Below are 27,019 nucleotides of genomic sequence, written 5' to 3' on the forward strand. Positions count from 1 at the left end.
AGACCTTGTCTCGGCTCACTAGGGTTAGGGTTAGGGTTTTAGGGTTGTTAGGGTTAGGGTTTTAGGGTTGTTAGGGTTAGGGTTTTAGGGTTGTTAGGGTTAGGGTTAGGGTTTTAGGGTTGTTAGGGTTAGGGTTAGGGTTTTAGGGTTGTTAGGGTTAGGGTTTAGGGTTACGGTTAGGGTTAGGGTTTAGGGTTAGGGTTCGGGTTCGGGTTCCGGTTAGGCTTAGGGTTTAGGGTTAGGGTTAGGGTTATTGGTTAGAGTTAGGGTTAGGGTTAGGGTTCAGGTTAGGGGTTACGGTTTAGGGTTAAGGTTAGGGTTATTGGTTAGGGTTAGGCTTCGGGTTTGGGTTCTGGTTGGGGTTGGGGTTTGGGTTCGGGTTAGGGGTTAGGGGTTAGGGTTTAGGGTTAGGGTTAGGGTTTTTGGTTAGGGTTAGGGTTCGGGTTCGGGTTGGGGTTGGGGTTTGGGTTAGGGTTAGGGTTTGGTTTTAGCGTTAGGGGTTAGGGGTTAGGGTTAGTGTAGGGGTTAGGAGTTAGGGGTTAGGGTTAGGGTTTTGTGTTAGGTTTAGGGTTAGGGTAGGGTTAGGGTTAGGGTTAAAGTTAGGGTAAAGGCGTTAGGGTTAGGGTTAGATTACAATTTCTAACCTGTTTTATTTTGTTTTTTTTCTGAGACAGGGTCTCCCTCTGTTGTCCAAGGCTGGAGTGTAGTAGTGCTATCGCAGCTGACTGCAGCCTCAACCTTCCAGGCTGAAGCGATCCTCCTACCTCAACCTCCCACGTGGCTGAGACTACAGGTGCTTGACACTATGCCCAACTAATATTTGGAATTTTCGTATACGTGGATTCCAGAGGGGTGACAGCGTAACGTGAGTAAGCATGGATTTTGGTATATGCAGAGATGGGGTGCTGGAACTGATTCTGTATACTGAGGGACGACGACTGTATATGTTTTTACAATTACGCTGTAGGATACATTCTGTTGCATAGCCTTGAAAATAATCATTTTTAATTGAGTGGAATAATAATAATAATATTGCTAAAAGTAGCAGCTGGTCAGGTGTGGTGGCTCACACTGGTAATCACAACACTTTGGGAGGCTGAGGCGGGAGGATGGCTTGAGGCCAAGAGTTTGCGATAGGCCTTGGAAACGCAGGGGGAGTCACCATCCCTACAGAAAAACACATGAATTAGCCTAGTGTGGTGGCATGTTCCTGTAGTCCCAGCTACTTGGGAGGCTGAGGTGGGAGGATCACTTGAGCCCAGGGAGGCTGAGACTGCAGTGAGTCATGATCAGGCCTCTGCACTCCAGCCTGGGTGACAGAGTGAGACCCTGTCTCAAAACAACAAAAAAGTAGCCACTAACATCAACTGAACTTTTATACCAGGTGCCTATTGATACCATAGTTTAATTTCTTAGAACTGTTTCTTATTTCACTTACCAACTCTGTCTTCAGTTACTCCCAGATTTTTACTGTGTGTGTCCAGATGACCTTTTGTTTAGATTGAATTGTCTCCCCAGAAGTAAGATTACTGTGAGTCATGGTGAATGGACATTCTCATTACCCTTGATGTAAGTTGACAGGGTTTTGAGTGCCTCCCAGCTATAATCTTAGCACTTTGGGACGCCAAGAGAGGAGGATTGCTTGAGGCCAAGAGTTGGAGGAGGCAGTATGGCAGTATGGTGAGACCCTGTCTCCACTATTTTAAAAAATTGACAGGCTTTACCCTGGAAGGCTTATACACAATTTAAACACCCCTCATAGTATAAGAAAGTGCCCATTTCACTGCACCTTTGTCAGCACAGGGTATTATAATTTAGTAAGTCATTTTTTGTTTGATTATTTTAAATAGATAAAAGACCTCATGTTACTTTACTTGTCACATTTCAACATCTTTCCTTAGCTTATTAGCTCTATCTCTTTTCTGTCTGTAAATGGTTGTTTTTGTTGTTTTGTTCTTTGAGACAGGGTCTTGCTCTGTCACCAGGCTGGACTGTAGCGGCATAATCATGCCTCGCTGCAGCCTTGACCTCCCAGGCTCAAACTTCAGCATTCCGAGTAGCTGGGACTACAAGTGTGCACCACCACTCCCAGCTAACTTTTTTCTTCTTTTGGATAGAGACAGGGTCTCACTGTGTTGTCCAGACCGGTCTCTAGCTCCTGGCCTTAAGCAATCCTCCTGCATTAGCTTCTCAAATGGCTGGAATTTCAGGCATGAGCCACCATGCCTGGCCTGGGCTAGTCCCATATTCTCTAGAGTTCTCTTTACTTTGTGCTAGCCAATCTCTCATTGTGCTGTTCACCTGTTATAATGAATAATTCTCTGTATTAAATTTTACCACTTTAAACTTTTGAGTGGTTTATGCTTCCTGATTGGACTCTGACTAATATGTTAGGAAGGGTCCCAGGAGGTAAACCCACACAGATGGGATTTGGGCATAGGTTTGGTTTCCCAGGGGGCAGTGCTGAGCTCTTTGCCAGTGGGAAGTGGGATGCTGGTGATTTCCAGTAGGTGACCTCACAGTGACTCAAGCTACCACTTACTGTTGATTGTGACGAAATGCCAGCTGAGGCACATGCCTTGGGAGCTAAGTGGTTTCTGCCGTTTACCACTGTGAAGACTGTTTTGGGAAGGGTCGCTTTGGATGCAGTTGAGCAGGGGTCCCCAAACCCTGAGCCATGGAGCCGTAAGGAGCCACACAGCAGGAGGTGAGTGGTGTCGAGTGAGGGAGTGAGGGAAGCTTCGTCTGTATTTACAGCCACTCCCCTTTGCTCACATTCCCGCCTGAGCTCCGCCTTCTCAGATGAGCATCAGCATTAGATTCTCATAGGAGAACGCACCCTGTTGTGAACAGTGCATGTGAGGGATCTAGGTTGCGCTGTCCTTTTGAGAATCTAATACCTATTGATCTGTCACTTTCTCCCATCACGCTCAGGTGGGACCATCCAGTTTCAGGAAAACAAGCTTAACACGCCCACTGATTCGACATTATGGTGAGTTCTATAATTATTTTATTATATATTGGATATATAATAAATATATATATTTATTATATATATTAATATGTTAAATATATTAATATATGAAATATATTATTACATATTGTAATAATGGAAATAAAGTCCCTAATAAATGTAAATGTGCTTAAATCTTTTGGCCCAGCTCCTACCTCCCGGCAGCCTCTCCAGGCCCAGAACTTTCTCCAGTCAGCCTCTACAGACCAAGCTCATGACTCACAATGGCCTATTTAGGCCCATACCCTACGTCACGGCAGTCTCCGCAGATGAGGCTGCTGCCTCACAACAGCCTCCACAGGCACAGCTCCATCGGATATTGGATATATCCAGTATCCACAGCCCACAGCTTCCTCAAGCCAAGCTCCCCAGGCCCAGGTCAGGCATCACGGTGGCCTCTCCAGGATGAGCTCCTGCCCTCCGATGGCACCTGCAGGCCCCAAAGGGTCTCCGGTCGGTGGGCTCCTCCACCCCAAGCTTGGGCCTCCCGGCGACCTCTGCAGGCCCAAGTTGTACTGAAGTTGGCATCTCCCGGCCGTGCCTCCCAGCAAGTAAGCAAGCTCTTTTGGCTCAACTCCTGCCCAGCTCCCAACCGCCTTTGTGGGCTCCGCACTTTCTCCAGCCAAGTTCTTCGGGTCTAATTCCTGCCGCCCGGTGGCCTGTACGGGCCCAGCAATGGTTGGAGAACAGCCTATGCAGATCCCGCTCTTGCCTCCGAGGGGCCTCTCCAGGCCCAGCTGTTGACCCCACAGCGGCCTCCCAGGGCCAAGTCCCTGCCTGCCTCCCAGCAGCCCGCGTGCGGTCCAGCTCCTCCCTCACGGTGGCCTGTTGATGCCCATGCCTCTGGTAACCTGCCCAGAGGCATGAGCCCCTGCCTCACACCGGCCCCTCCCATGCTGAGAGAGGTCAGCGTGAGTCCCATGCCTCACACCGGCCCCTCCCACGCTGAGAGAGGGCAGCGTGAACCCCTTGCCTCACACCGGCCCCTCCCACGCTGAGAGAGGTCAGCGTGAGCCCCTTGCCTCACACCGGCCCCTCCCACGCTGAGAGAGGTCAGTGTGAGCCCTTGCCTCACACCGGCCCCTCCCACGCTGAGAGAGGTCAGCGTGAGCCCCTTGCCTCACACCGGCCCCTCCCACGCTGAGAGAGGTCAGTGTGAGCCCTTGCCTCACACCGGCCCCTCCCACGCTGAGAGAGGTCAGCGTGAGCCCCTGCCTCAACAGGCCACCGTGAGGGAGGAGCAGGGTCGCACGCGGGCTGCTGGGAGGCAGGCAGGGACTTGGGCCTGGGAGGTCGCGGTGGGGCGAGAGCTGGGCCTGGAGACACCCCTCTGAGGCAACGGCGGGGCCTACAGACTCTGTTCTCCAGCCGGAGCTGGGACTGTTCAGGTACTGGGAGGCGGGATGTGGGTCTGAAGAGCTTGGTTGCCGAAACTTCGGGGTCTACAAACGCAGGTGGGAGCTGAGCCAAAAGAGCTTGTTTCCTGGGAGGCGGGAGATGCAGCCAGGAGAAACAGCTGTGCCTGCAGAGGCCGCCATGTGGGAGGCGGAGGCCGGGCCTCCTCAAATCAGCCTCTCCAGACCCACTTGCAGCCTCCCGGCGTCCTCCCCGGGCCCAGCTCTTCCTCCCGGCTGTGTCTCCAGGCCTGACTCTGGCCTCCCAACACCGTCTTTGGACTCAGCTCCTGCCCAGCTCCCAGCGGCCCTGGTAGGCCCACCACTTCCCGAAGCCAAGCTCCCCAGGCCCAGCTCAGGCCTCACGGTGGCCTCTCCAGGCTCAGCTCCTGCCCTCCGATGGCAAGGTCGGTGGGCTCCTCTAGGCCCAGCTTGGGCCTCCCGGCGGCCTCTGCAGGCCCAAATCGTCCTGAAGTCGGCCTCTCCAGGCCCAGCTCCGGCCTCCCGGCGGCCTCTGCAGGCCCAAGTCGTCGTCAAGTCGGCCTGGAATTGGGCCTGGAAGAGCAGCAAGTCGGCCTTCCCGGGCCCAGCTCCGTCCTCTCGGCGGCCTCTCCAGGTGCAAAACTTCCTCGAGTCAGCCTCTCCAGGCCCAGCTCCTCCTGCCTCCCAGTGGCCTCTTTCAGCCCAGACCAGCTCATGGCTCTTGGCGGCCTTCCCAGGCCCCGCTTTTGACTTTTGGTGGCCTCTTCAGGCCCAGAAGTTGACCTCCAGTGGGCCTTTGCAGGCCCGGCCTCCTGCCTCTCGAAGGCCTGCATGGGCCTGGACTCACAGCAGACTCACAGCGGACTCTCCATGCCCAGCTAGCTCTTGCCTCATTGCGGCCTCCCGAGTCCAAAGCTCCTGCCTCTCGGCCGCTTCGGCAGGCCCAGCTCCCGCCTGCCAGCGGCCTCTTTAGGCCCAGCTCATTCCTCACAACGGCCTTCCCAGGCCCCGTTTTTCCCTTCCGGCAGCCTCTTGGCCTCTAATTTGTTTATCTTTTGTGTATAAATCCCAAAATATTGAATTTTGGAATATTTCCACCATTATGTGAATATTTTGGTAGGTGATTTATTTGGGGTGAGTTTCTGCACCAAGCCCGAATTTTTTATTTTATTTTACTTATTATTTGGTGTTAAACAGGTTTAATGACGGTCACGGCAACTTTTTGGCACAATGAAAAATATCGCCCATGATCAACGTGTTCTGTTCTGGGGAAGGGGGCAAAGGCAGGGTGAATCACTTTCTTAAAAAGTATAGCTCAAGGTGGGAGTGCAGAGGGAATGGGGAGAAAACCCTCCCGCTGCCTGTGTCGAAGTGCAGGAGCCCCCACCCCCATACTCACCTGAGTCCAGCCCCCCTCTGCCCCCCGGGTGGCTCAGCCCAGCTCCTGCCTAGGAAAGCCTTAGTGTTGGGAGGGACCCTGATGACTGAGGAGCCTGGTAGCTCCAGGTCGCCCACACTTTCAGGTCTCTTGCCCCAGAAGGTGGCAGGATCCATTGGGAGGAAACAGGTCGCCTTGGAAGGCGTCCGTGGGTCCCCATCCCCAGGGGTAGGGGCCACAGGGGGCCCGCTCTGCTGCCTTGACCATACTCCTGGGCTTTGAAGGATCCTGGGCCCAGTAAGAAGGAGGTGGGTGCCAAGGTTGAGGAGGAAGCATCCGAGTATGTGTAGGGGGAGGACAGGGTGGGACCATAGACTTTGCCAAAAGCTGCAGGTGGATCGGGGGACCCTGGGGGCTCAGGATCCAGCAAGGGGCGGCAGGAGTAAAGGAGGAAGGAATGACAGGTGCAAGTACCTTCCCACCAAAGCCCTTGTTGCCCTCTGGCTCCTCCCCAGAGTTGTCCCCACTCTCAAGTCAGTCACCCACTCCTTGAACTTGAGATCAGTGTCAGTGGTGCTAAAGCCATCATCAGCAATGACATCATCACCCCCTCCTCCTCATGGATGACCGTGTGCTCCTCGTCACTCGCTATGTCCTCACTGGCCATGTGCTGGGAATGAGCATCTCAAGTGGGCAGCAGCAGGGCTGCCCACTGGTCACCTCCCTCACCAGGGGCTGCAAAGTGGCCTGGAGCTTCATACTGAGTAGAAGGCTTTGGGCCAGAGTATGATGCAGTGCCAGACACCACCTGTGTCAGTTCCTGTAGTGCCTGACGGTCTATTTCCCTGCCGTCCAGGCTGTGTACCCCCCTGTGGGAGAAGGCTTGGGCCAGGCTGAGCCAGGTTCCCTGACTGTGTGCAGCCGTTCTGCCCCACAGAAGCTGCTCCTTGGTATCCGAGCTCTGGAGTGTTTAGGCTGCAACTGACAGGAGTTCAGAGGACACCCCAGGGGCAGTGGCAGTGCCCGTCTCTGATATGCTCCGCTCCCACGAGCCCTTGTTACACTCCTGCTAGCCCCTGGCTTGTGGGCTTGGCCTCTGAGCTGGACTTCTTTCGGTCCTTGTTGCAAGTGGGCCACCTTCACCTGGAAGGCCAGGTCGTGGTATTTCTGCGTCTCATTGGGCCCCAGGGTGTACCACCGCTCGCTCAGCATCTGGCTGACGGTCCGGATATCCTGGTTGGAGTGACCCTGGTGCGCCCTGCCAGGGCCTGGTGCCGCTTGCTGAAGATCATGACCGCCACTCATGGGCCACCGGATGTGGTCCTTGTCCCATTTGTTGGGGCTGCGTCCATCCTTCTCAGAAGATGAGTCCTGTTCCTTGCGCAGGGCACTGAGGGACTGGGCCTGACATCATCTGAGTGGTAGAGGCAACTGGGTGTCAGGAGACATGATGGAGAGGAAAGCATCATCATGGTCATTCTCTGTCTCACTGTCCAGCAGGGACTCCCCTGAGGGGCCCAGGGCTCCTCCTCCATGGTGGGAGGTGAGCTTTTACCAGGTTCCACCACCCCCAAAGTGTGTGGGGTTGCGGGCCCTGGGCTTTCAGGGCAGGTGGCTCCAGGGGGCTGCCCAGGGTCAACACTCCCTGTCCCACCTGGTGGATGCTCATGAGCAACAGCTGCCAACTTGGCAGGTTGTTTTCTCTGGTTGGAGGCCACTGAGTGACTGGCAGGTTGCTGGGCCTCGTGTGGCTGCAGGGAGGGGTGAGGAAGGGGATGGAGTACCAGGGGAACATGGCCACAGAGTGACCTTCCACATTCCTCCACACGAACATGCTGACGCCACGGGAGGCCTCACTGAACGCAGGCCTGGGGGCCGAGTACTTGGTCCGGGCGGGGGGTTCCTGGCAGGGGCTCACACCTCGCCCCCTCCTCAGCCAAGGTGGCTTGGGCCCAGAGAAGGGGGGGTTGGAGAGGAGCAGAAGGCCAGGCCTCAAGTTTTGTTTTTTTTGTTTTTTTGTTTTTGAAATGTAGTTTGACTCTTGTCACCCAGGCTGGAGTGCAGTGGCACGATCTCAGTGGCCTTCATACCTGGCTAATTTTTTGTATTTTTACTGGAGGTGGGGTTTTGCCATGTTGGCCAGGCTGGTCTTGACCTCCCGACCTCAGGTGATCCACCCACCTCAGCCTCCCAAAATGGGATTACAGGCATGAGCCACTGCTCCCAACTTCATTCATGTTTACTTGAAAAACTCCGTTAAGCATTTTTTTAAGGTAGACCTAGTGGTCCTGAATGCCCTCAGCTTTGTTTGTCGAGGAAGCACGTTATTTCTTTTTTCTTTCTGAAGGACAGCTTTGTCAGACATAGTATTAGTTGCTGGCAGTTTTTTTCTTTCAGCACTTTGAATGTATTACTCGAGTCTGTCCTGACCTGCAAAGTTTCTTTAACTTTTGACTATTTGATTATATTGTGACTTGGTGAGTATCTATTTGGTTTGAACCTCTTTAGGAATCTTTAAGCTTCATGGATTTAGATGTCTAAATCTTTCCCATGATTTAGGCAGTTTTCAGCCATTCTTTAAATAAGCTTTCTTCTCCTTTCTCTACTTTCCTTCCCAAACTCCCATAACCTGACAATGGTTTGCCTAATGGTGTCTTGTTGGCTTTCTTTTCTCTGTCTTTTTTTCTTTTTCTTTTTCTTTTTTTTTTTTTTTTGAGACAGAGTCATGCTCTGTCACCCAGGCTGGAGTGCAATGTGTGGTCTCGGCTCACTAGGGTTAGGGTTAGGGTTTTAGGGTTGTTAGGGTTAGGGTTTTAGGGTTGTTAGGGTTAGGGTTTTAGGGTTGTTAGGGTTAGGGTTAGGGTTTTAGGGTTGTTAGGGTTAGGGTTAGGGTTTTAGGGTTGTTAGGGTAAGGGTTAGGGTTTTAGGGTTGTTAGGGTTAGGGTTTAGGGTTAGGGTTAGGGATAGGGTTAGGGTTAGGGTTTAGGGTTAGGGTTCGGGTTCGGGTTCCGGTTAGGCTTAGGGTTTAGGGTTAGGGTTAGGGTTATTGGTTAAAGTTAGGGTTAGGGTTCGGGTTAGGGGTTAGGGTTTAGGGTTAAGGTTAGGGTTATTGGTTAGGGTTAGGGTTCGGGTTTGGGTTCTGGTTGAGGTTGGGGTTTGGGTTCGGGTTCGGGTTAGGGTTAGGGTTAGGGTCAGGGGTTAGGGGTTAGGGGTTAGGGTTTGGGGTTAGGGTTTAGGGTTAGGGTTAGGGTTTTTGGTTAGGGTTTGGGTTCGGGTTGGGGTTGTGGTTTGGTTTAGGGTTAGGGTTAGGGTTAGGGTTTGGTGTTAGCGTTAGGGGTTAGTGGTTAGGGTTAGTGTAGGGGTTAGGAGTTAGGGGTTAGGGTTAGGGTTTTGTGTTAGGTTTAGGGTTAGGGAAGGGTTAGGGTTAGGGTTAAGGTTAGGGTAAAGGCGTTAGGGTTAGGGTTAGATTACAATTTTTAACCTGTTTTATTTTGTTTTTTTTCTGAGACAGGGTCTCCCTCTGTTGTCCAAGGCTGGAGTGTAGTAGTGCTATCGCAGCTGACTGCAGCCTCAACCTTCCAGGCTGAAGCGATCCTCCTACCTCACCCTCCCACGTGGCTGAGACTACAGGTGCTTGACACTATGCCCAACTAATATTTGGAATTTTCGTATACGTGGATTCCAGAGGGGTGACAGCGAAACGTGAGTAAGCATGGATTTTGGTATATGCAGAGATGGGGTGCTGGAACTGATTCTGTATACTGAGGGACGACGACTGTATATGTTTTTACAATTACGCTGTAGGATACATTCTGTTGCATAGCCTTGAAAATAATCATTTTTAATTGAGTGGAATAATAATAATAATATTGCTAAAAGTAGCAGCTGGCCAGGTGTGGTGGCTCACACTGGTAATCGCAACACTTTGGGAGGCTGAGGCGGGAGGATGGCTTGAGGCCAAGAGTTTGCGATAGGCCTTGGAAACGCAGGGGGAGTCACCGTCCCTACAGAAAAATACATGAATTAGCCTAGTGTGGTGGCATGTTCCTGTAGTCCCAGCTACTTGGGAGGCTGAGGTGGGAGGATCGCTTGAGCCCAGGGAGGCTGAGACTGCAGTGAGTCATGATCAGGCCTCTGCACTCCAGCCTGGGTGACAGAGTGAGACCCTGTCTCAAAACAACAGAAAAGTAGCCGCTAACGTCAACTGAACTTTTATACCAGGTGCCTATTGATACCATAGTTTAATTTCTTAGAACTGTTTCTTATTTCACTTACCAACTCTGTCTTCAGTTACTCCTAGATTTCTACTGTGTGTGTCCAGATGACCTTTTGTTTAGATTGAATTGTCTCCCCAGAAGTAAGATTACTGTGAGTCATGGTGAATGGACATTCTCATTACCCTTGATGTAAGTTGACAGGGTTTTGAGTGCCTCCCAGCTATAATCTTAGCACTTTGGGAGGCCAAGAGAGGAGGATTGCTTGAGGCCAAGAGTTGGAGGAGGCAGTATGGCAGTATGGTGAGACCCTGTCTCCACTATTTTAAAAAATTGACAGGCTTTACCCTGGAAGGCTTATACACAATTTCAACACCCCTCGTAGTATAAGAAAGTGCCCATTTCACTGCACCTTTGCCAGCACAGGGTATTATAATTTAGTAAGTCATTTTTTGTTTGATTATTTTAAATAGATAAAAGACCTCATGTTACTTTACTTGTCACATTTCAACATCTTTCCTTAGCTTATTAGCTCTATCTCTTCTCTGTCTGTAAATGGTTGTTGTTGTTGTTTTGTTCTTTGAGACAGGGTCTTGCTCTGTCACCAGGCTGGACTGTAGCGGCATAATCATGCCTCGCTGCAGCCTTGACCTCCCAGGCTCAAACTTCAGCATTCCGAGTAGCTGGGACTACAAGTGTGCACCACCACTCCCAGCTAACTTTTTTTCATTTTTTTTTTGGATAGAGACAGGGTCTCACTGTGTTGTCCAGACCGGTCTCTAGCTCCTGGCCTTAAGCAATCTTCCTGCATTAGCTTCTCAAATGGCTGGAATTTCAGGCATGAGCCACCATGCCTGGCCTGGGCTAGTCCCATATTCTCTAGAGTTCTCTTTACTTTGTGCTAGCCAATCTCTCATTGTGCTGTTCACCTGTTATAATGAATAATTCTCTGTATTAAATTTTACCACTTTAAACTTTTGAGTGGTTTATGCTTCCTGATTGGACTCTGACTAATATGTTAGGAAGGGTCCCAGGAGGTAAACCCACACAGATGGGATTTGGGCATAGGTTTGGTTTCCCAGGGGGCAGTGCTGAGCTCTTTGCCAGTGGGAAATGGGATGCTGGTGATTTCCAGTAGGTGACCTCACAGTGACTCAAGCTACCACTTACTGCTGATTGTGACAAAATGCCAGCTGAGGCACATGCCTTGGGAGCTAAGTGGTTTCTGCCCTTGACCACTGTGAAGACTGTTTTGGGAAGGGTCGCTTTGGATGCACTTGAGCAGGGGTCCCCAACCCCTGAGCCATGGAGCCGTAAGGAGCCACACAGCAGGAGGTGAGTGGTGTCCAGTGAGGGAGTGAGGGAAGCTTCGTCTGTATTTACAGCCACTCCCCTTTGCTCACATTCCCGCCTGAGCTCCGCCTTCTCAGATGAGCAGCAGCATTAGATTCTCACAGGAGAACGCACCCTGTTGTGAACCGGGTATGTGAGGGATCTAGGTTGCGCTGTCCTTATGAGAATCTAATACCTATTGATCTGTCACTTTCTCCCATCACGCTCAGGTGGGACCATCCAGTTTCAGGAAAACAAGCTTAACACGCCCACTGATTCGACATTATGGTGAGTTCTATAATTATTTTATTATATATTACAGTGTAATAATGGAAATAAAGTGCCTAATAAATGTAAATGTGCTTACATCTTTTGGCCCAGCTCCTACCTCCCGGCAGCCTCTCCAGGCCCAGAACTTTCTCCAGTCAGTCTCTACAGACCAAGCTCCTGACTCACAATGGCCTATTTAGGCCCATACCCTACGTCACGGCAGTCTCCGCAGATGAGGCTACTGCCTCACAACAGCCTCCACAGGCACAGCTCCATCGTTACAATGGCCTCTTTAGACCCAGCTCCTGCCTCCCAGCCTTCTCTCCAGGCCCTGAACTTTCTCCGTAAGTTGAGGTAGCTGGGACTGTAGGTATACATGACGATACTTGGGTAATTTTTAAATTGTTTTGTAGACATGGGGTCTCACTTTGTTGGCCAGGCTGGTTTCAAACTAATGGCCTCAAGTGACCCTTCCACCCCTGCCTCCCATCCTTGAGGTATTTGCCACCACAAGGAGCACTTGTTCAATTTTCTAAAAAAAAAATTTCTAAAGTAAGGCTGTGGGATGATGGCAGGAAGATAAAAGAAAAACAGAAGAATAAGTTAAAGTGACTTATTCACACATATTCTTTTGGCAGCAAGAAGAACTTTTAGTATATACATTCCTTACAAACAAACAAAGGGCAGGTAAACAATGTTGTATAGGAACTTCAACACACACTGTACAGTATTCCCACTTTGCTGACATAAGTTACGGAAATTTCGTAGTTTACTTGAGTGTCGCTACCAGTGTTTTGCTTCTCTGATGATTTTTATCAACTTCCTCATCTGTTAACTTCTCTCCAAGGTATGTCATGTCACGACATACTGCCGCTGCACGAACATGGCCAGTGTCTTCCTATTCAACATGTAGAATGCTTTCCTAATTTCTCTTTTTACTCTCTGTCTTTGTGTTCTGCATTTTCCTTACTTTTATTGTCAGAAACTCCAGAAAGTCAATCGTACTAATTTATCACGATTTGCTTTATTAATTTATACTTTGCTTATATGGAATTTTGCCCAGCAGACCTCATTACAGTTTCTAACCTGTTTTATTTATTTATTTATTTTCCGAGACAGGGTCTCCCTCTGTTGTCCAAGGCTGGAGTGTAGTAGCGCTATCGCAGCTGACTGCAGCCTCAACCTTCCAGGCTGAAGCGATCCTCCCACCTCAACCTCCCACGTGGCTGAGACTACAGGTGCTTGCCACTATGCCCAACTAATATTTGGAATTTTCGTATACGTGGATTCCAGAGGGGTGACAGCGTAACGTGAGTAAGCATGGATTTTGGTATATGCAGAGATGGGGTGCTGGAACTGATTCTGTATACTGAGGGATGACGACTGTATATGTTTTTACAATTACGCTGTAGGATACATACTGTTGCATAGCCTTGAAAATAATCATTTTTAATTGAGTGGAATAATAATAATAATATTGCTAAAAGTAGCAGCTGGCCAGGTGTGGTGGCTCACACTGGTAATCGCAACACTTTGGGAGGCTGAGGCGGGAGGATGGCTTGAGGCCAAGAGTTTGCGATAGGCCTTGGAAACGCAGGGGGAGTCACCATCCCTACAGAAAAACACATGAATTAGCCTAGTGTGGTGGCATGTTCCTGTAGTCCCAGCTACTTGGGAGGCTGAGGTGGGAGGATCACTTGAGCCCAGGGAGGCTGAGACTGCAGTGAGTCATGATCAGGCCTCTGCACTCCAGCCTGGGTGACAGAGTGAGACCCTGTCTCAAAACAACAAAAAAGTAGCAGCTAACATCAACTGACCTTTTACCAGGTGCCTACCGATACCATAGTTTAATTTCTTAGAACTGTTTCTTATTTCACTTACCAACTCTGTCTTCAGTTACTCCCAGATTTCTACTGTGTGTGTACAGATGATCTTTTGTTTGGATTGAATTGTCTCCCCAGAAGTAAGATTACTGTGAGTCATGGTGAATGGACATTCTCATTACCTTTGATGTAAATTGACAGGGTTTTGGGTGCCTCCCAGGTATAATCTTAGCACTTTGGGAGGCTAAGAGAGGAGGATTGCTTGAGGCCAAGAGTTGGAGGAGGCAGTATGGCAGTATGGTGAGACCCTGTCTCCATTATTTTAAAAAATTGACAGGCTTTACCCTGGAAGGCTTATACACAATTTAAACACCCCTCATAGTATAAGAAAGTGCCCATTTCACTGCACCTTTGCCAGCACAGGGTATTATAATTTAGTAAGTCATTTTTTGTTTGATTATTTTAAATAGACAAAAGACCTCATGTTACTCTACTTGTCACATTTCAACGTCTTTCCTCAGCTTATTAGCTCTATTTCTTTTCTGTCTGTAAATGGTTGTTGTTGTTTTGTTCTTGGAGACAGGGTCTTGCTCTGTCACCAGGCTGGACTGTAGTGGCATAATCATGCCTCACTGCAGCCTTGACCTCCCAGGCTCAAACTTCAGCATTCCGAGTAGCTGGGACTACAAGTGTGCACCACCACTCCCAGCTAACTTTTTTCTTCTTTTGGATAGAGACAGGGTCTCACTGTGTTGTCCAGACCGGTCTCTAGCTCCTGGCCTTAAGCAATCCTCCTGCATTAGCTTCTCAAATGGCTGGAATTTCAGGCATGAGCCACCATGCCTGGCCTGGGCTAGTCCCATATTCTCTAGAGTTCTCTTTACTTTGTGCTAGCCAATCTCTCATTATGCTGTTCACCTGTTATAATGAATAATTCTCCATATTAAATTTTACCACTTTAAACTTTTGAGTGGTTTATGCTTCCTGATTGGACTCTGACTAATATGTTAGGAAGGGTCCCAGGAGGTAAACCCACACAGATGGGATTTGGGCATAGGTTTGGTTTCCCAGGGGGCAGTGCTGAGCTCTTTGCCAGTGGGAAATGGGATGCTGGTGATTTCCAGTAGGTGACCTCACAGTGACTCAAGCTACCTCTTACTGTTGATTGTGATGAAATGCCAGCTGAGGCACATGCCTTGGGAGCTAAGTGGTTGCTGCCCTTGACCACTGTGAAGACTGTTTTGGGAAGGGTCGCTTTGGATGCACTTGAGCAGGGGTCCCCAACCCCTGAGCCATGGAGCCGTAGGCAGCCACACAGCAGGAGGTGAGTGGTGTCGAGTGAGGGAGTGAGGGAAGCTTCGTCTGTATTTACAGCCACTCCCCTTTGCTCACATTCCCGCCTGAGCTCCGCCTTCTCAGATGAGCAGCAGCATTAGATTCTCATAGGAGAACGCACCCTGTTGTGAACCGTGCATGTGAGGGATCTAGGTTGCGCTGTCCTTATGAGAATCTAATACCTATTGATCTGTCACTTTCTCCCATCACGCTCAGGTGGGACCATCCAGTTTCAGGAAAACAAGCTTAACACGCCCACTGATTCGACATTATGGTGAGTTCTATAATTATTTTATTATATATGGGATATATAATAAATATATATATTTATTATATATATTAATATGTTAAATATATTAATATATGAAATATATTATTATATATTGTAATAATGGAAATAAAGTCCCTAATAAATGTAAATGTGCTTAAATCTTTTGGCCCAGCTCCTACCTCCCGGCAGCCTCTCCAGGCCCAGAACTTTCTCCAGTCAACCTCTACAGACCAAGCTCATGACTCACAATGGCCTATTTAGGCCCATACCCTACGTCACGGCAGTCTCCGCAGATGAGGCTGCTGCCTCACAACAGCCTCCACAGGCACAGCTCCATCGGATATGGGATATATCCAATATCCACAGCCCACAGCTTCCTCAAGCCAAGCTCCCCAGGCCCAGGTCAGGCCTCACGGTGGCCTCTCCAGGATGAGCTCCTGCCCTCCGATGGCACCTGCAGGCCCCAAATGGTCTCCGGTCGGTGGGCTCCTCCACGCCAAGCTTGGGCCTCCCGGCGACCTCTGCAGGCCCAAGTTGTCCTGAAGTTGGCATCTCCCGGCCGTGCCTCCCAGCAAGTAAGCAAGCTCTTTTGGCTCAACTCCTGCCCAGCTCCCAACCGCCTTTGTGGGCCCCGAACTTTCTCCAGCCAAGTTCTTCGGGCCTAATTCCTGCCGCCCGGTGGCCTGTACGGGCCCAGCAATGGTTGGAGAACAGCCTATGCAGGTCCCGCTCTTGCCTCCCAGGGGCCTCTCCAGGCCCAGCTCTTGACCCCACGGCAGCCTCTCAGGGCCAAGTCCCTGCCTGCCTCCCAGCAGCCCGCGTGCGGCCCAGCTCCTCCCTCACGGTGGCCTGTTGATGCCCATGCCTCTGGTACCCTGCCCAGAGGCATGAGCCCCTGCCTCACACCGGCCCCTCCCACGCTGAGAGAGGTCAGCGTGAGCCCTTGCCTCACACCGGCCCCTCCCATGCTGAGAGAGGTCAGAGTGAGCCCCATGCCTCACACCGGCCCCTCCCATGCTGAGAGAGGTCAGCGTGAGCCCTTGCCTCACACCGGCCCCTCCCACGCTGAGAGAGGTCGTGAGCCCTTGCCTCACACCAGCCCCTCCCATGCTGAGAGAGGTCAGAGTGAGCCCCATGCCTCACACCGGCCCCTCCCACGCTGAGAGACGTCAGCGTGAGCCCTTGCCTCATACCTTCCCCTCCCACGCTGAGAGAGGTCAGCGTGAGCCCTTGCCTCACACCGGCCCCTCCCACACTGAGAGAAGTCAGAGTGAGCCCCATGCCTCACACCGGCCCCTCCCAGGCTGAGAGAGGTCAGCGTGAGCCCTTGCCTCACACCGGCCCCTCCCACGCTGAGAGAGGTCAGCGTGAGCCCCTTGTCTCACACCGGCCCCTCCCACGCTGAGAGAGGTCAGCGTGAGCCCTTGCCTCACACCGGCCCCTCCCTCGCTGAGAGAGGTCAGCGTGAGCCCTTGCCACACACCGGCCCCTCCCACGCTGAGAGAGGTCAGCGTGAGCCCTTGCCTCACACCGGCCCCTCCCACACTGAGAGAGGTCAGAGTGAGCCCCATGCCTCACACCGGCCCCTCCCACGCTGAGAGAGGTCAGCGTGAGCCCTTGCCTCACACCGGCCCCTCCCACGCTGAGACAGGTCACAGTGAGCCCCATGCCTCACACCGGCCCCTCCCACGCTGAGAGAGGTCAGCGTGAGCCCTTGCCTCACACCGGCCCCTCCCACGCTGAGAGAGGTCAGAGTGAGCCCCATGCCTCACACCGGCCCCTCCCACGCTGAGAGAGGTCAGCGTGAGCCCTTGCCTCACACCGGCCCCTCCCACGCTGAGAGAGGTCAGAGTGAGCCCCATGCCTCACACCGGCCCCTCCCACACTGAGAGAGGTCAGCGTGAGCCCCATGCCTCACACCGGCCCCTCCCACGCTGAGAGAGGTCAGCGTGAGCCCTTGCCTCACACCGGCCCCTCTCACGCTGAGAGAGGTCAGAGTGAGCCCCATGCCCCACACCGGCCCCTCCCACGCTGAGAGAGGTCAGCGTGAGCCCTTGCCTCACACCGGCCCCTCCCACGCTGAGAGAGGTCAGCGTGAGCCCTTGCCTCACACCGGCCCCTCCCTGGCTGACAGAGGTCAGCCTGGGCCCCATGCCTCACACCGGCCCCTCCCACAGTGAGAGAGGTCAGCATGAGCCCTTGCCTCACACCGGCCCCTCCCACGCTGAGAGAGGTCAGCGTGAGCCCTTGCCTCACACCGGCCCCTCCCACGCTGAGAGAGGTCAGAGTGAGCCCCATGCCTCACACCGGCCCCTCCCACGCTGAGAGAGGTCAGCGTGAGCCCCATGCCTCACACCGGCCCCTCCCACGGTGAGAGAGGTCAGCGTGAGCCCTTGCCTCACACCGGCCCCTCTCACGCTGAGAGAGGTCAGCGTGAGCCCCATGCCTCACACCGGCCCCTCCCACGCTGAGAGAGGTCAGCGTGAGCCCTTGCCTCACACCGGCCCCTCCCACGCTGAGAGAGGTCAGCGTGAGCCCTTGCCTCACACCGGCCCCTCCCTCGCTGACAGAGGTCAGCGTGAGCCCCTTGCCTCACACCGGCCCCTCCCACGCTGAGAGAGGTCAGCGTGAGCCCTTGCCTCACACCGGCCCCTCCCACGCTGAGAGAGGTCAGCGCGAGCCCCTTGCCTCACACCGGCCCCTCCCACGCTGAGAGAGGTCAGCGTGAGCCCTTGCCTCACACCGGCCCCTCCCACGCTGAGAGAGGTCAGCGTGAGCCCCTTGCCTCACACCGGCCCCTCCCACGCTGAGAGAGGTCAGCGTGAGCCCTTGCCTCACACCGGCCCCTCCCACGCTGAGAGAGGTCAGCGTGAGCCCCTTGCCTCACACCGGCCCCTCCCACGCTGAGAGAGGTCAGTGTGAGCCCTTGCCTCACACCGGCCCCTCCCACGCTGAGAGAGGTCAGCGTGAGCCCCTTGCCTCACACCGGCCCCTCCCACGCTGAGAGAGGTCAGTGTGAGCCCTTGCCTCACACCGGCCCCTCCCACGCTGAGAGAGGTCAGCGTGAGCCCCTTGCCTCACACCGGCCCCTCCCACGCTGAGAGAGGTCAGTGTGAGCCCTTGCCTCACACCGGCCCCTCCCACGCTGAGAGAGGTCAGCGTGAGCCCCTGCCTCAACAGGCCACCGTGAGGGAGGAGCAGGGTCGCACGCGGGCTGCTGGGAGGCAGGCAGGGACTTGGGCCTGGGAGGTCGCGGTGGGGCGAGAGCTGGGCCTGGAGACACCCCTCTGAGGGAACGGCGGGGCCTACAGACTCTGTTCTCCAGCCGGAGCTGGGACTGTTCAGGTACTGGGAGGCGGGATGTGGGTCTGAAGAGCTTGGTTGCCGAAACTTCGGGGTCTACAAACGCAGGCGGGAGCTGAGCCAAAAGAGCTTGTTTCCTGGGAGGCGGGAGATGCAGCCAGGAGAAACAGCTGTGCCTGCAGAGGCCGCCATGTGGGAGGCGGAGGCCGGGCCTCCTCAAATCGGCCTCTCCAGACCCACTTGCAGCCTCCCGGCGTCCTCCCCGGGCCCAGCTCTTCCTCCCGGCTGTGTCTCCAGGCCTGACTCTGGCCTCCCAACACCGTCTTTGGACTCAGCTCCTGCCCAGCTCCCAGCGGCCCTGGTAGGCCCACCACTTCCCGAAGCCAAGCTCCCCAGGCCCAGCTCAGGCCTCACGGTGGCCTCTCCAGGCTCAGCTCCTGCCCTCCGATGGCAAGGTCGGTGGGCTCCTCTAGGCCCAGCTTGGGCCTCCCGGCGGCCTCTGCAGGCCCAAATCGTCCTGAAGTCGGCCTCTCCAGGCCCAGCTCCGGCCTCCCGGCGGCCTCTGCAGGCCCAAGTCGTCGTCAAGTCGGCCTGGAATTGGGCCTGGAAGAGCAGCAAGTCGGCCTTCCCGGGCCCAGCTCCGTCCTCTCGGCGGCCTCTCCAGGTGCAAAACTTCCTCGAGTCAGCCTCTCCAGGCCCAGCTCCTCCTGCCTCCCAGTGGCCTCTTTCAGCCCAGACCAGCTCATGGCTCTTGGCGGCCTTCCCAGGCCCCGCTTTTGACTTTTGGTGGCCTCTTCAGGCCCAGAAGTTGACCTCCAGTGGGCCTTTGCAGGCCCGGCCTCCTGCCTCTCGAAGGCCTGCATGGGCCTGGACTCACAGCAGACTCACAGCGGACTCTCCATGCCCAGCTAGCTCTTGCCTCATTGCGGCCTCCCGAGTCCAAAGCTCCTGCCTCTCGGCCGCTTCGGCAGGCCCAGCTCCCGCCTGCCAGCGGCCTCTTTAGGCCCAGCTCATTCCTCACAACGGCCTTCCCAGGCCCCGTTTTTCCCTTCCGGCAGCCTCTTGGCCTCTAATTTGTTTATCTTTTGTGTATAAATCCCAAAATATTGAATTTTGGAATATTTCCACCATTATGTAAATATTTTGGTAGGTGATTTATTTGGGGTGAGTTTCTGCACCAAGCCCGAATTTTTTATTTTATTTTACTTATTATTTGGTGTTAAACAGGTTTAATGACGGTCACGGCAACTTTTTGGCACAATGAAAAATATCGCCCATGATCAACGTGTTCTGTTCTGGGGAAGGGGGCAAAGGCAGGGTGAATCACTTTCTTAAAAAGTATAGCTCAAGGTGGGAGTGCAGAGGGAATGGGGAGAAAACCCTCCCGCTGCCTGTGTCGAAGTGCAGGAGCCCCCACCCCCATACTCACCTGAGTCCAGCCCCCCTCTGCCCCCCGGGTGGCTCAGCCCAGCTCCTGCCTAGGAAAGCCTTAGTGTTGGGAGGGACCCTGATGACTGAGGAGCCTGGTAGCTCCAGGTCGCCCACACTTTCAGGTCTCTTGCCCCAGAAGGTGGCAGGATCCATTGGGAGGAAACAGGTCGCCTTGGAAGGCGTCCGTGGGTCCCCATCCCCAGGGGTAGGGGCCACAGGGGGCCCGCTCTGCTGCCTTGACCATACTCCTGGGCTTTGAAGGATCCTGGGCCCAGTAAGAAGGAGGTGGGTGCCAAGGTTGAGGAGGAAGCATCCGAGTATGTGTAGGGGGAGGACAGGGTGGGACCATAGACTTTGCCAAAAGCTGCAGGTGGATCGGGGGACCCTGGGGGCTCAGGATCCAGCAAGGGGCGGCAGGAGTAAAGGAGGAAGGAATGACAGGTGCAGGTACCTTCCCACCAAAGCCCTTGTTGCCCTCTGGCTCCTCCCCAGAGTTGTCCCCACTCTCAAGTCAGTCACCCACTCCTTGAACTTGAGATCAGTGTCAGTGGTGCTAAAGCCATCATCAGCAATGACATCATCACCCCCTCCTCCTCATGGATGACCGTGTGCTCCTCGTCACTCGCTATGTCCTCACTGGCCATGTGCTGGGAATGAGCATCTCAAGTGGGCAGCAGCAGGGCTGCCCACTGGTCACCTCCCTCACCAGGGGCTGCAAAGTGGCCTGGAGCTTCATACTGAGTAGAAGGCTTTGGGCCAGAGTATGATGCAGTGCCAGACACCACCTGTGTCAGTTCCTGTAGTGCCTGACGGTCTATTTCCCTGCCGTCCAGGCTGTGTACCCCCCTGTGGGAGAAGGCTTGGGCCAGGCTGAGCCAGGTTCCCTGACTGTGTGCAGCCGTTCTGCCCCACAGAAGCTGCTCCTTGGTATCCGAGCTCTGGAGTGTTTAGGCTGCAACTGACAGGAGTTCAGAGGACACCCCAGGGGCAGCGGCAGTGCCCGTCTCTGATATGCTCCGCTCCCACGAGCCCTTGTTACACTCCTGCTAGCCCCTGGCTTGTGGGCTTGGCCTCTGAGCTGGACTTCTTTCGGTCCTTGTTGCAAGTGGGCCACCTTCACCTGGAAGGCCAGGTCGTGGTATTTCTGCGTCTCATTGGGCCCCAGGGTGTACCACCGCTCGCTCAGCATCTGGCTGACGGTCCGGATATCCTGGTTGGAGTGACCCTGGTGCGCCCTGCCAGGGCCTGGTGCCGCTTGCTGAAGATCATGACCGCCACTCATGGGCCACCGGATGTGGTCCTTGTCCCATTTGTTGGGGCTGCGTCCATCCTTCTCAGAAGATGAGTCCTGTTCCTTGCGCAGGGCACTGAGGGACTGGGCCTGACATCATCTGAGTGGTAGAGGCAACTGGGTGTCAGGAGACATGATGGAGAGGAAAGCATCATCATGGTCATTCTCTGTCTCACTGTCCAGCAGGGACTCCCCTGAGGGGCCCAGGGCTCCTCCTCCATGGTGGGAGGTGAGCTTTTACCAGGTTCCACCACCCCCAAAGTGTGTGGGGTTGCGGGCCCTGGGCTTTCAGGGCAGGTGGCTCCAGGGGGCTGCCCAGGGTCAACACTCCCTGTCCCACCTGGTGGATGCTCATGAGCAACAGCTGCCAACTTGGCAGGTTGTTTTCTCTGGTTGGAGGCCACTGAGTGACTGGCAGGTTGCTGGGCCTCGTGTGGCTGCAGGGAGGGGTGAGGAAGGGGATGGAGTACCAGGGGAACATGGCCACAGAGTGACCTTCCACATTCCTCCACACGAACATGCTGACGCCACGGGAGGCCTCACTGAACGCAGGCCTGGGGGCCGAGTACTTGGTCCGGGCGGGGGGTTCCTGGCAGGCGCTCACACCTCGCCCCCTCCTCAGCCAAGGTGGCTTGGGCCCAGAGAAGGGGGGGTTGGAGAGGAGCAGAAGGCCAGGCCTCAAGTTTTGTTTTTTTTGTTTTTTTGTTTTTGAAATGTAGTTTGACTCTTGTCACCCAGGCTGGAGTGCAGTGGCACGATCTCAGTGGCCTTCATACCTGGCTAATTTTTTGTATTTTTACTGGAGGTGGGGTTTTGCCATGTTGGCCAGGCTGGTCTTGACCTCCCGACCTCAGGTGATCCACCCACCTCAGCCTCCCAAAATGGGATTACAGGCATGAGCCACTGCTCCCAACTTCATTCATGTTTACTTGAAAAACTCCGTTAAGCATTTTTTTAAGGTAGACCTAGTGGTCCTGAATGCCCTCAGCTTTGTTTGTCGAGGAAGCACGTTATTTCTTTTTTCTTTCTGAAGGACAGCTTTGTCAGACATAGTATTAGTTGCTGGCAGTTTTTTTCTTTCAGCACTTTGAATGTATTACTCGAGTCTGTCCTGACCTGCAAAGTTTCTTTAACTTTTGACTATTTGATTATATTGTGACTTGGTGAGTATCTATTTGGTTTGAACCTCTTTAGGAATCTTTAAGCTTCATGGATTTAGATGTCTAAATCTTTCCCATGATTTAGGCAGTTTTCAGCCATTCTTTAAATAAGCTTTCTTCTCCTTTCTCTACTTTCCTTCCCAAACTCCCATAACCTGACAATGGTTTGCCTAATGGTGTCTTGTTGGCTTTCTTTTCTCTGTCTTTTTTTCTTTTTCTTTTTCTTTTTTTTTTTTTTTTTTTGAGACAGAGTCATGCTCTGTCACCCAGGCTGGAGTGCAATGTGTGGTCTCGGCTCACTAGGGTTAGGGTTAGGGTTTTAGGGTTGTTAGGGTTAGGGTTTTAGGGTTGTTAGGGTTAGGGTTTTAGGGTTGTTAGGGTTAGGGTTAGGGTTTTAGGGTTGTTAGGGTTAGGGTTAGGGTTTTAGGGTTGTTAGGGTAAGGGTTAGGGTTTTAGGGTTGTTAGGGTTAGGGTTTAGGGTTAGGGTTAGGGATAGGGTTAGGGTTAGGGTTTAGGGTTAGGGTTCGGGTTCGGGTTCCGGTTAGGCTTAGGGTTTAGGGTTAGGGTTAGGGTTATTGGTTAAAGTTAGGGTTAGGGTTCGGGTTAGGGGTTAGGGTTTAGGGTTAAGGTTAGGGTTATTGGTTAGGGTTAGGGTTCGGGTTTGGGTTCTGGTTGAGGTTGGGGTTTGGGTTCGGGTTCGGGTTAGGGTTAGGGTTAGGGTCAGGGGTTAGGGGTTAGGGCTTAGGGTTTGGGGTTAGGGTTTAGGGTTAGGGTTAGGGTTTTTGGTTAGGGTTTGGGTTCGGGTTGGGGTTGTGGTTTGGGTTAGGGTTAGGGTTAGGGTTAGGGTTTGGTGTTAGCGTTAGGGGTTAGTGGTTAGGGTTAGTGTAGGGGTTAGTGGTTAGGGTTAGTGTAGGGGTTAGGAGTTAGGGGTTAGGGTTAGGGTTTTGTGTTAGGTTTAGGGTTAGGGAAGGGTTAGGGTTAGGGTTAAGGTTAGGGTAAAGGCGTTAGGGTTAGGGTTAGATTACAATTTCTAACCTGTTTTATTTTGTTTTTTTTCTGAGACAGGGTCTCCCTCTGTTGTCCAAGGCTGGAGTGTAGTAGTGCTATCGCAGCTGACTGCAGCCTCAACCTTCCAGGCTGAAGCGATCCTCCTACCTCACCCTCCCACGTGGCTGAGACTACAGGTGCTTGACACTATGCCCAACTAATATTTGGAATTTTCGTATACGTGGATTCCAGAGGGGTGACAGCGAAACGTGAGTAAGCATGGATTTTGGTATATGCAGAGATGGGGTGCTGGAACTGATTCTGTATACTGAGGGACGACGACTGTATATGTTTTTACAATTACGCTGTAGGATACATTCTGTTGCATAGCCTTGAAAATAATCATTTTTAATTGAGTGGAATAATAATAATAATATTGCTAAAAGTAGCAGCTGGCCAGGTGTGGTGGCTCACACTGGTAATCGCAACACTTTGGGAGGCTGAGGCGGGAGGATGGCTTGAGGCCAAGAGTTTGCGATAGGCCTTGGAAACGCAGGGGGAGTCACCGTCCCTACAGAAAAATACATGAATTAGCCTAGTGTGGTGGCATGTTCCTGTAGTCCCAGCTACTTGGGAGGCTGAGGTGGGAGGATCGCTTGAGCCCAGGGAGGCTGAGACTGCAGTGAGTCATGATCAGGCCTCTGCACTCCAGCCTGGGTGACAGAGTGAGACCCTGTCTCAAAACAACAGAAAAGTAGCCGCTAACGTCAACTGAACTTTTATACCAGGTGCCTATTGATACCATAGTTTAATTTCTTAGAACTGTTTCTTATTTCACTTACCAACTCTGTCTTCAGTTACTCCCAGATTTCTACTGTGTGTGTCCAGATGACCTTTTGTTTAGATTGAATTGTCTCCCCAGAAGTAAGATTACTGTGAGTCATGGTGAATGGACATTCTCATTACCCTTGATGTAAGTTGACAGGGTTTTGAGTGCCTCCCAGCTATAATCTTAGCACTTTGGGAGGCCAAGAGAGGAGGATTGCTTGAGGCCAAGAGTTGGAGGAGGCAGTATGGCAGTATGGTGAGACCCTGTCTCCACTATTTTAAAAAATTGACAGGCTTTACCCTGGAAGGCTTATACACAATTTCAACACCCCTCGTAGTATAAGAAAGTGCCCATTTCACTGCACCTTTGCCAGCACAGGGTATTATAATTTAGTAAGTCATTTTTTGTTTGATTATTTTAAATAGATAAAAGACCTCATGTTACTTTACTTGTCACATTTCAACATCTTTCCTTAGCTTATTAGCTCTATCTCTTCTCTGTCTGTAAATGGTTGTTGTTGTTGTTTTGTTCTTTGAGACAGGGTCTTGCTCTGTCACCAGGCTGGACTGTAGCGGCATAATCATGCCTCGCTGCAGCCTTGACCTCCCAGGCTCAAACTTCAGCATTCCGAGTAGCTGGGACTACAAGTGTGCACCACCACTCCCAGCTAACTTTTTTTCATTTTTTTTTTGGATAGAGACAGGGTCTCACTGTGTTGTCCAGACCGGTCTCTAGCTCCTGGCCTTAAGCAATCTTCCTGCATTAGCTTCTCAAATGGCTGGAATTTCAGGCATGAGCCACCATGCCTGGCCTGGGCTAGTCCCATATTCTCTAGAGTTCTCTTTACTTTGTGCTAGCCAATCTCTCATTGTGCTGTTCACCTGTTATAATGAATAATTCTCTGTATTAAATTTTACCACTTTAAACTTTTGAGTGGTTTATGCTTCCTGATTGGACTCTGACTAATATGTTAGGAAGGGTCCCAGGAGGTAAACCCACACAGATGGGATTTGGGCATAGGTTTGGTTTCCCAGGGGGCAGTGCTGAGCTCTTTGCCAGTGGGAAATGGGATGCTGGTGATTTCCAGTAGGTGACCTCACAGTGACTCAAGCTACCACTTACTGCTGATTGTGACAAAATGCCAGCTGAGGCACATGCCTTGGGAGCTAAGTGGTTTCTGCCCTTGACCACTGTGAAGACTGTTTTGGGAAGGGTCGCTTTGGATGCACTTGAGCAGGGGTCCCCAACCCCTGAGCCATGGAGCCGTAAGGAGCCACACAGCAGGAGGTGAGTGGTGTCCAGTGAGGGAGTGAGGGAAGCTTCGTCTGTATTTACAGCCACTCCCCTTTGCTCACATTCCCGCCTGAGCTCCGCCTTCTCAGATGAGCAGCAGCATTAGATTCTCACAGGAGAACGCACCCTGTTGTGAACCGGGTATGTGAGGGATCTAGGTTGCGCTGTCCTTATGAGAATCTAATACCTATTGATCTGTCACTTTCTCCCATCACGCTCAGGTGGGACCATCCAGTTTCAGGAAAACAAGCTTAACACGCCCACTGATTCGACATTATGGTGAGTTCTATAATTATTTTATTATATATTACAGTGTAATAATGGAAATAAAGTGCCTAATAAATGTAAATGTGCTTACATCTTTTGGCCCAGCTCCTACCTCCCGGCAGCCTCTCCAGGCCCAGAACTTTCTCCAGTCAGTCTCTACAGACCAAGCTCCTGACTCACAATGGCCTATTTAGGCCCATACCCTACGTCACGGCAGTCTCCGCAGATGAGGCTACTGCCTCACAACAGCCTCCACAGGCACAGCTCCATCGTTACAATGGCCTCTTTAGACCCAGCTCCTGCCTCCCAGCCTTCTCTCCAGGCCCTGAACTTTCTCCGTAAGTTGAGGTAGCTGGGACTGTAGGTATACATGACGATACTTGGGTAATTTTTAAATTGTTTTGTAGACATGGGGTCTCACTTTGTTGGCCAGGCTGGTTTCAAACTAATGGCCTCAAGTGACCCTTCCACCCCTGCCTCCCATCCTCGAGGTATTTGCCACCACAAGGAGCACTTGTTCAATTTTCTAAAAAAAAAATTTCTAAAGTAAGGCTGTGGGATGATGGCAGGAAGATAAAAGAAAAACAGAAGAATAAGTTAAAGTGACTTATTCACACATATTCTTTTGGCAGCAAGAAGAACTTTTAGTATATACATTCCTTACAAACAAACAAAGGGCAGGTAAACAATGTTGTATAGGAACTTCAACACACACTGTACAGTATTCCCACTTTGCTGACATAAGTTACGGAAATTTCGTAGTTTACTTGAGTGTCGCTACCAGTGTTTTGCTTCTCTGATGATTTTTATCAACTTCCTCATCTGTTAACTTCTCTCCAAGGTATGTCATGTCACGACATACTGCCGCTGCACGAACATGGCCAGTGTCTTCCTATTCAACATGTAGAATGCTTTCCTAATTTCTCTTTTTACTCTCTGTCTTTGTGTTCTGCATTTTCCTTACTTTTATTGTCAGAAACTCCAGAAAGTCAATCGTACTAATTTATCACGATTTGCTTTATTAATTTATACTTTGCTTATATGGAATTTTGCCCAGCAGACCTCATTACAGTTTCTAACCTGTTTTATTTATTTATTTATTTTCCGAGACAGGGTCTCCCTCTGTTGTCCAAGGCTGGAGTGTAGTAGCGCTATCGCAGCTGACTGCAGCCTCAACCTTCCAGGCTGAAGCGATCCTCCCACCTCAACCTCCCACGTGGCTGAGACTACAGGTGCTTGCCACTATGCCCAACTAATATTTGGAATTTTCGTATACGTGGATTCCAGAGGGGTGACAGCGTAACGTGAGTAAGCATGGATTTTGGTATATGCAGAGATGGGGTGCTGGAACTGATTCTGTATACTGAGGGATGACGACTGTATATGTTTTTACAATTACGCTGTAGGATACATACTGTTGCATAGCCTTGAAAATAATCATTTTTA

General features: G+C 52.0%; 2 protein-coding genes and 1 pseudogene across 2 annotated transcripts; 2 read left to right on the forward strand and 1 right to left on the reverse strand.

Annotated features, from left to right (window-relative positions):
- Nucleotides 1-4,376: 4,376 nt before the first annotated feature.
- On the forward strand, nt 4,377-5,492 carry LOC134807087 (putative uncharacterized protein FLJ44672). Its single transcript, XM_063781227.1, has one exon. The coding sequence runs from the start codon at nt 4,511-4,513 to the stop codon at nt 5,360-5,362; it is 852 nt and encodes a 283-aa protein (XP_063637297.1). The 5' UTR covers nt 4,377-4,510; the 3' UTR covers nt 5,363-5,492.
- Nucleotides 5,493-5,542: 50 nt separating this feature from the next.
- Nucleotides 5,543-26,423, reverse strand: LOC134807049 (protein capicua homolog; annotated as a pseudogene).
- On the forward strand, nt 18,245-19,454 carry LOC112207490 (putative uncharacterized protein FLJ44672). The gene has a single exon (XM_024353526.3). The coding sequence runs from the start codon at nt 18,467-18,469 to the stop codon at nt 19,316-19,318; it is 852 nt and encodes a 283-aa protein (XP_024209294.3). The 5' UTR covers nt 18,245-18,466; the 3' UTR covers nt 19,319-19,454.
- Nucleotides 26,424-27,019: the final 596 nt, after the last annotated feature.

This window comes from Pan troglodytes, chromosome 8 (assembly GCF_028858775.2).
Source record: "Pan troglodytes isolate AG18354 chromosome 8, NHGRI_mPanTro3-v2.0_pri, whole genome shotgun sequence".
Lineage (NCBI taxonomy): Eukaryota > Metazoa > Chordata > Mammalia > Primates > Hominidae > Pan > Pan troglodytes.

What these genes read in the sequence shown, in the direction of transcription:
- LOC134807087 (XM_063781227.1), top strand. Translation starts at nt 4,511, where the DNA reads ATGCAGCCAGGAGAAACAGCTGTGCCTGCAGAGGCCGCCATGTGGGAG.
- LOC112207490 (XM_024353526.3), top strand. Translation starts at nt 18,467, where the DNA reads ATGCAGCCAGGAGAAACAGCTGTGCCTGCAGAGGCCGCCATGTGGGAG.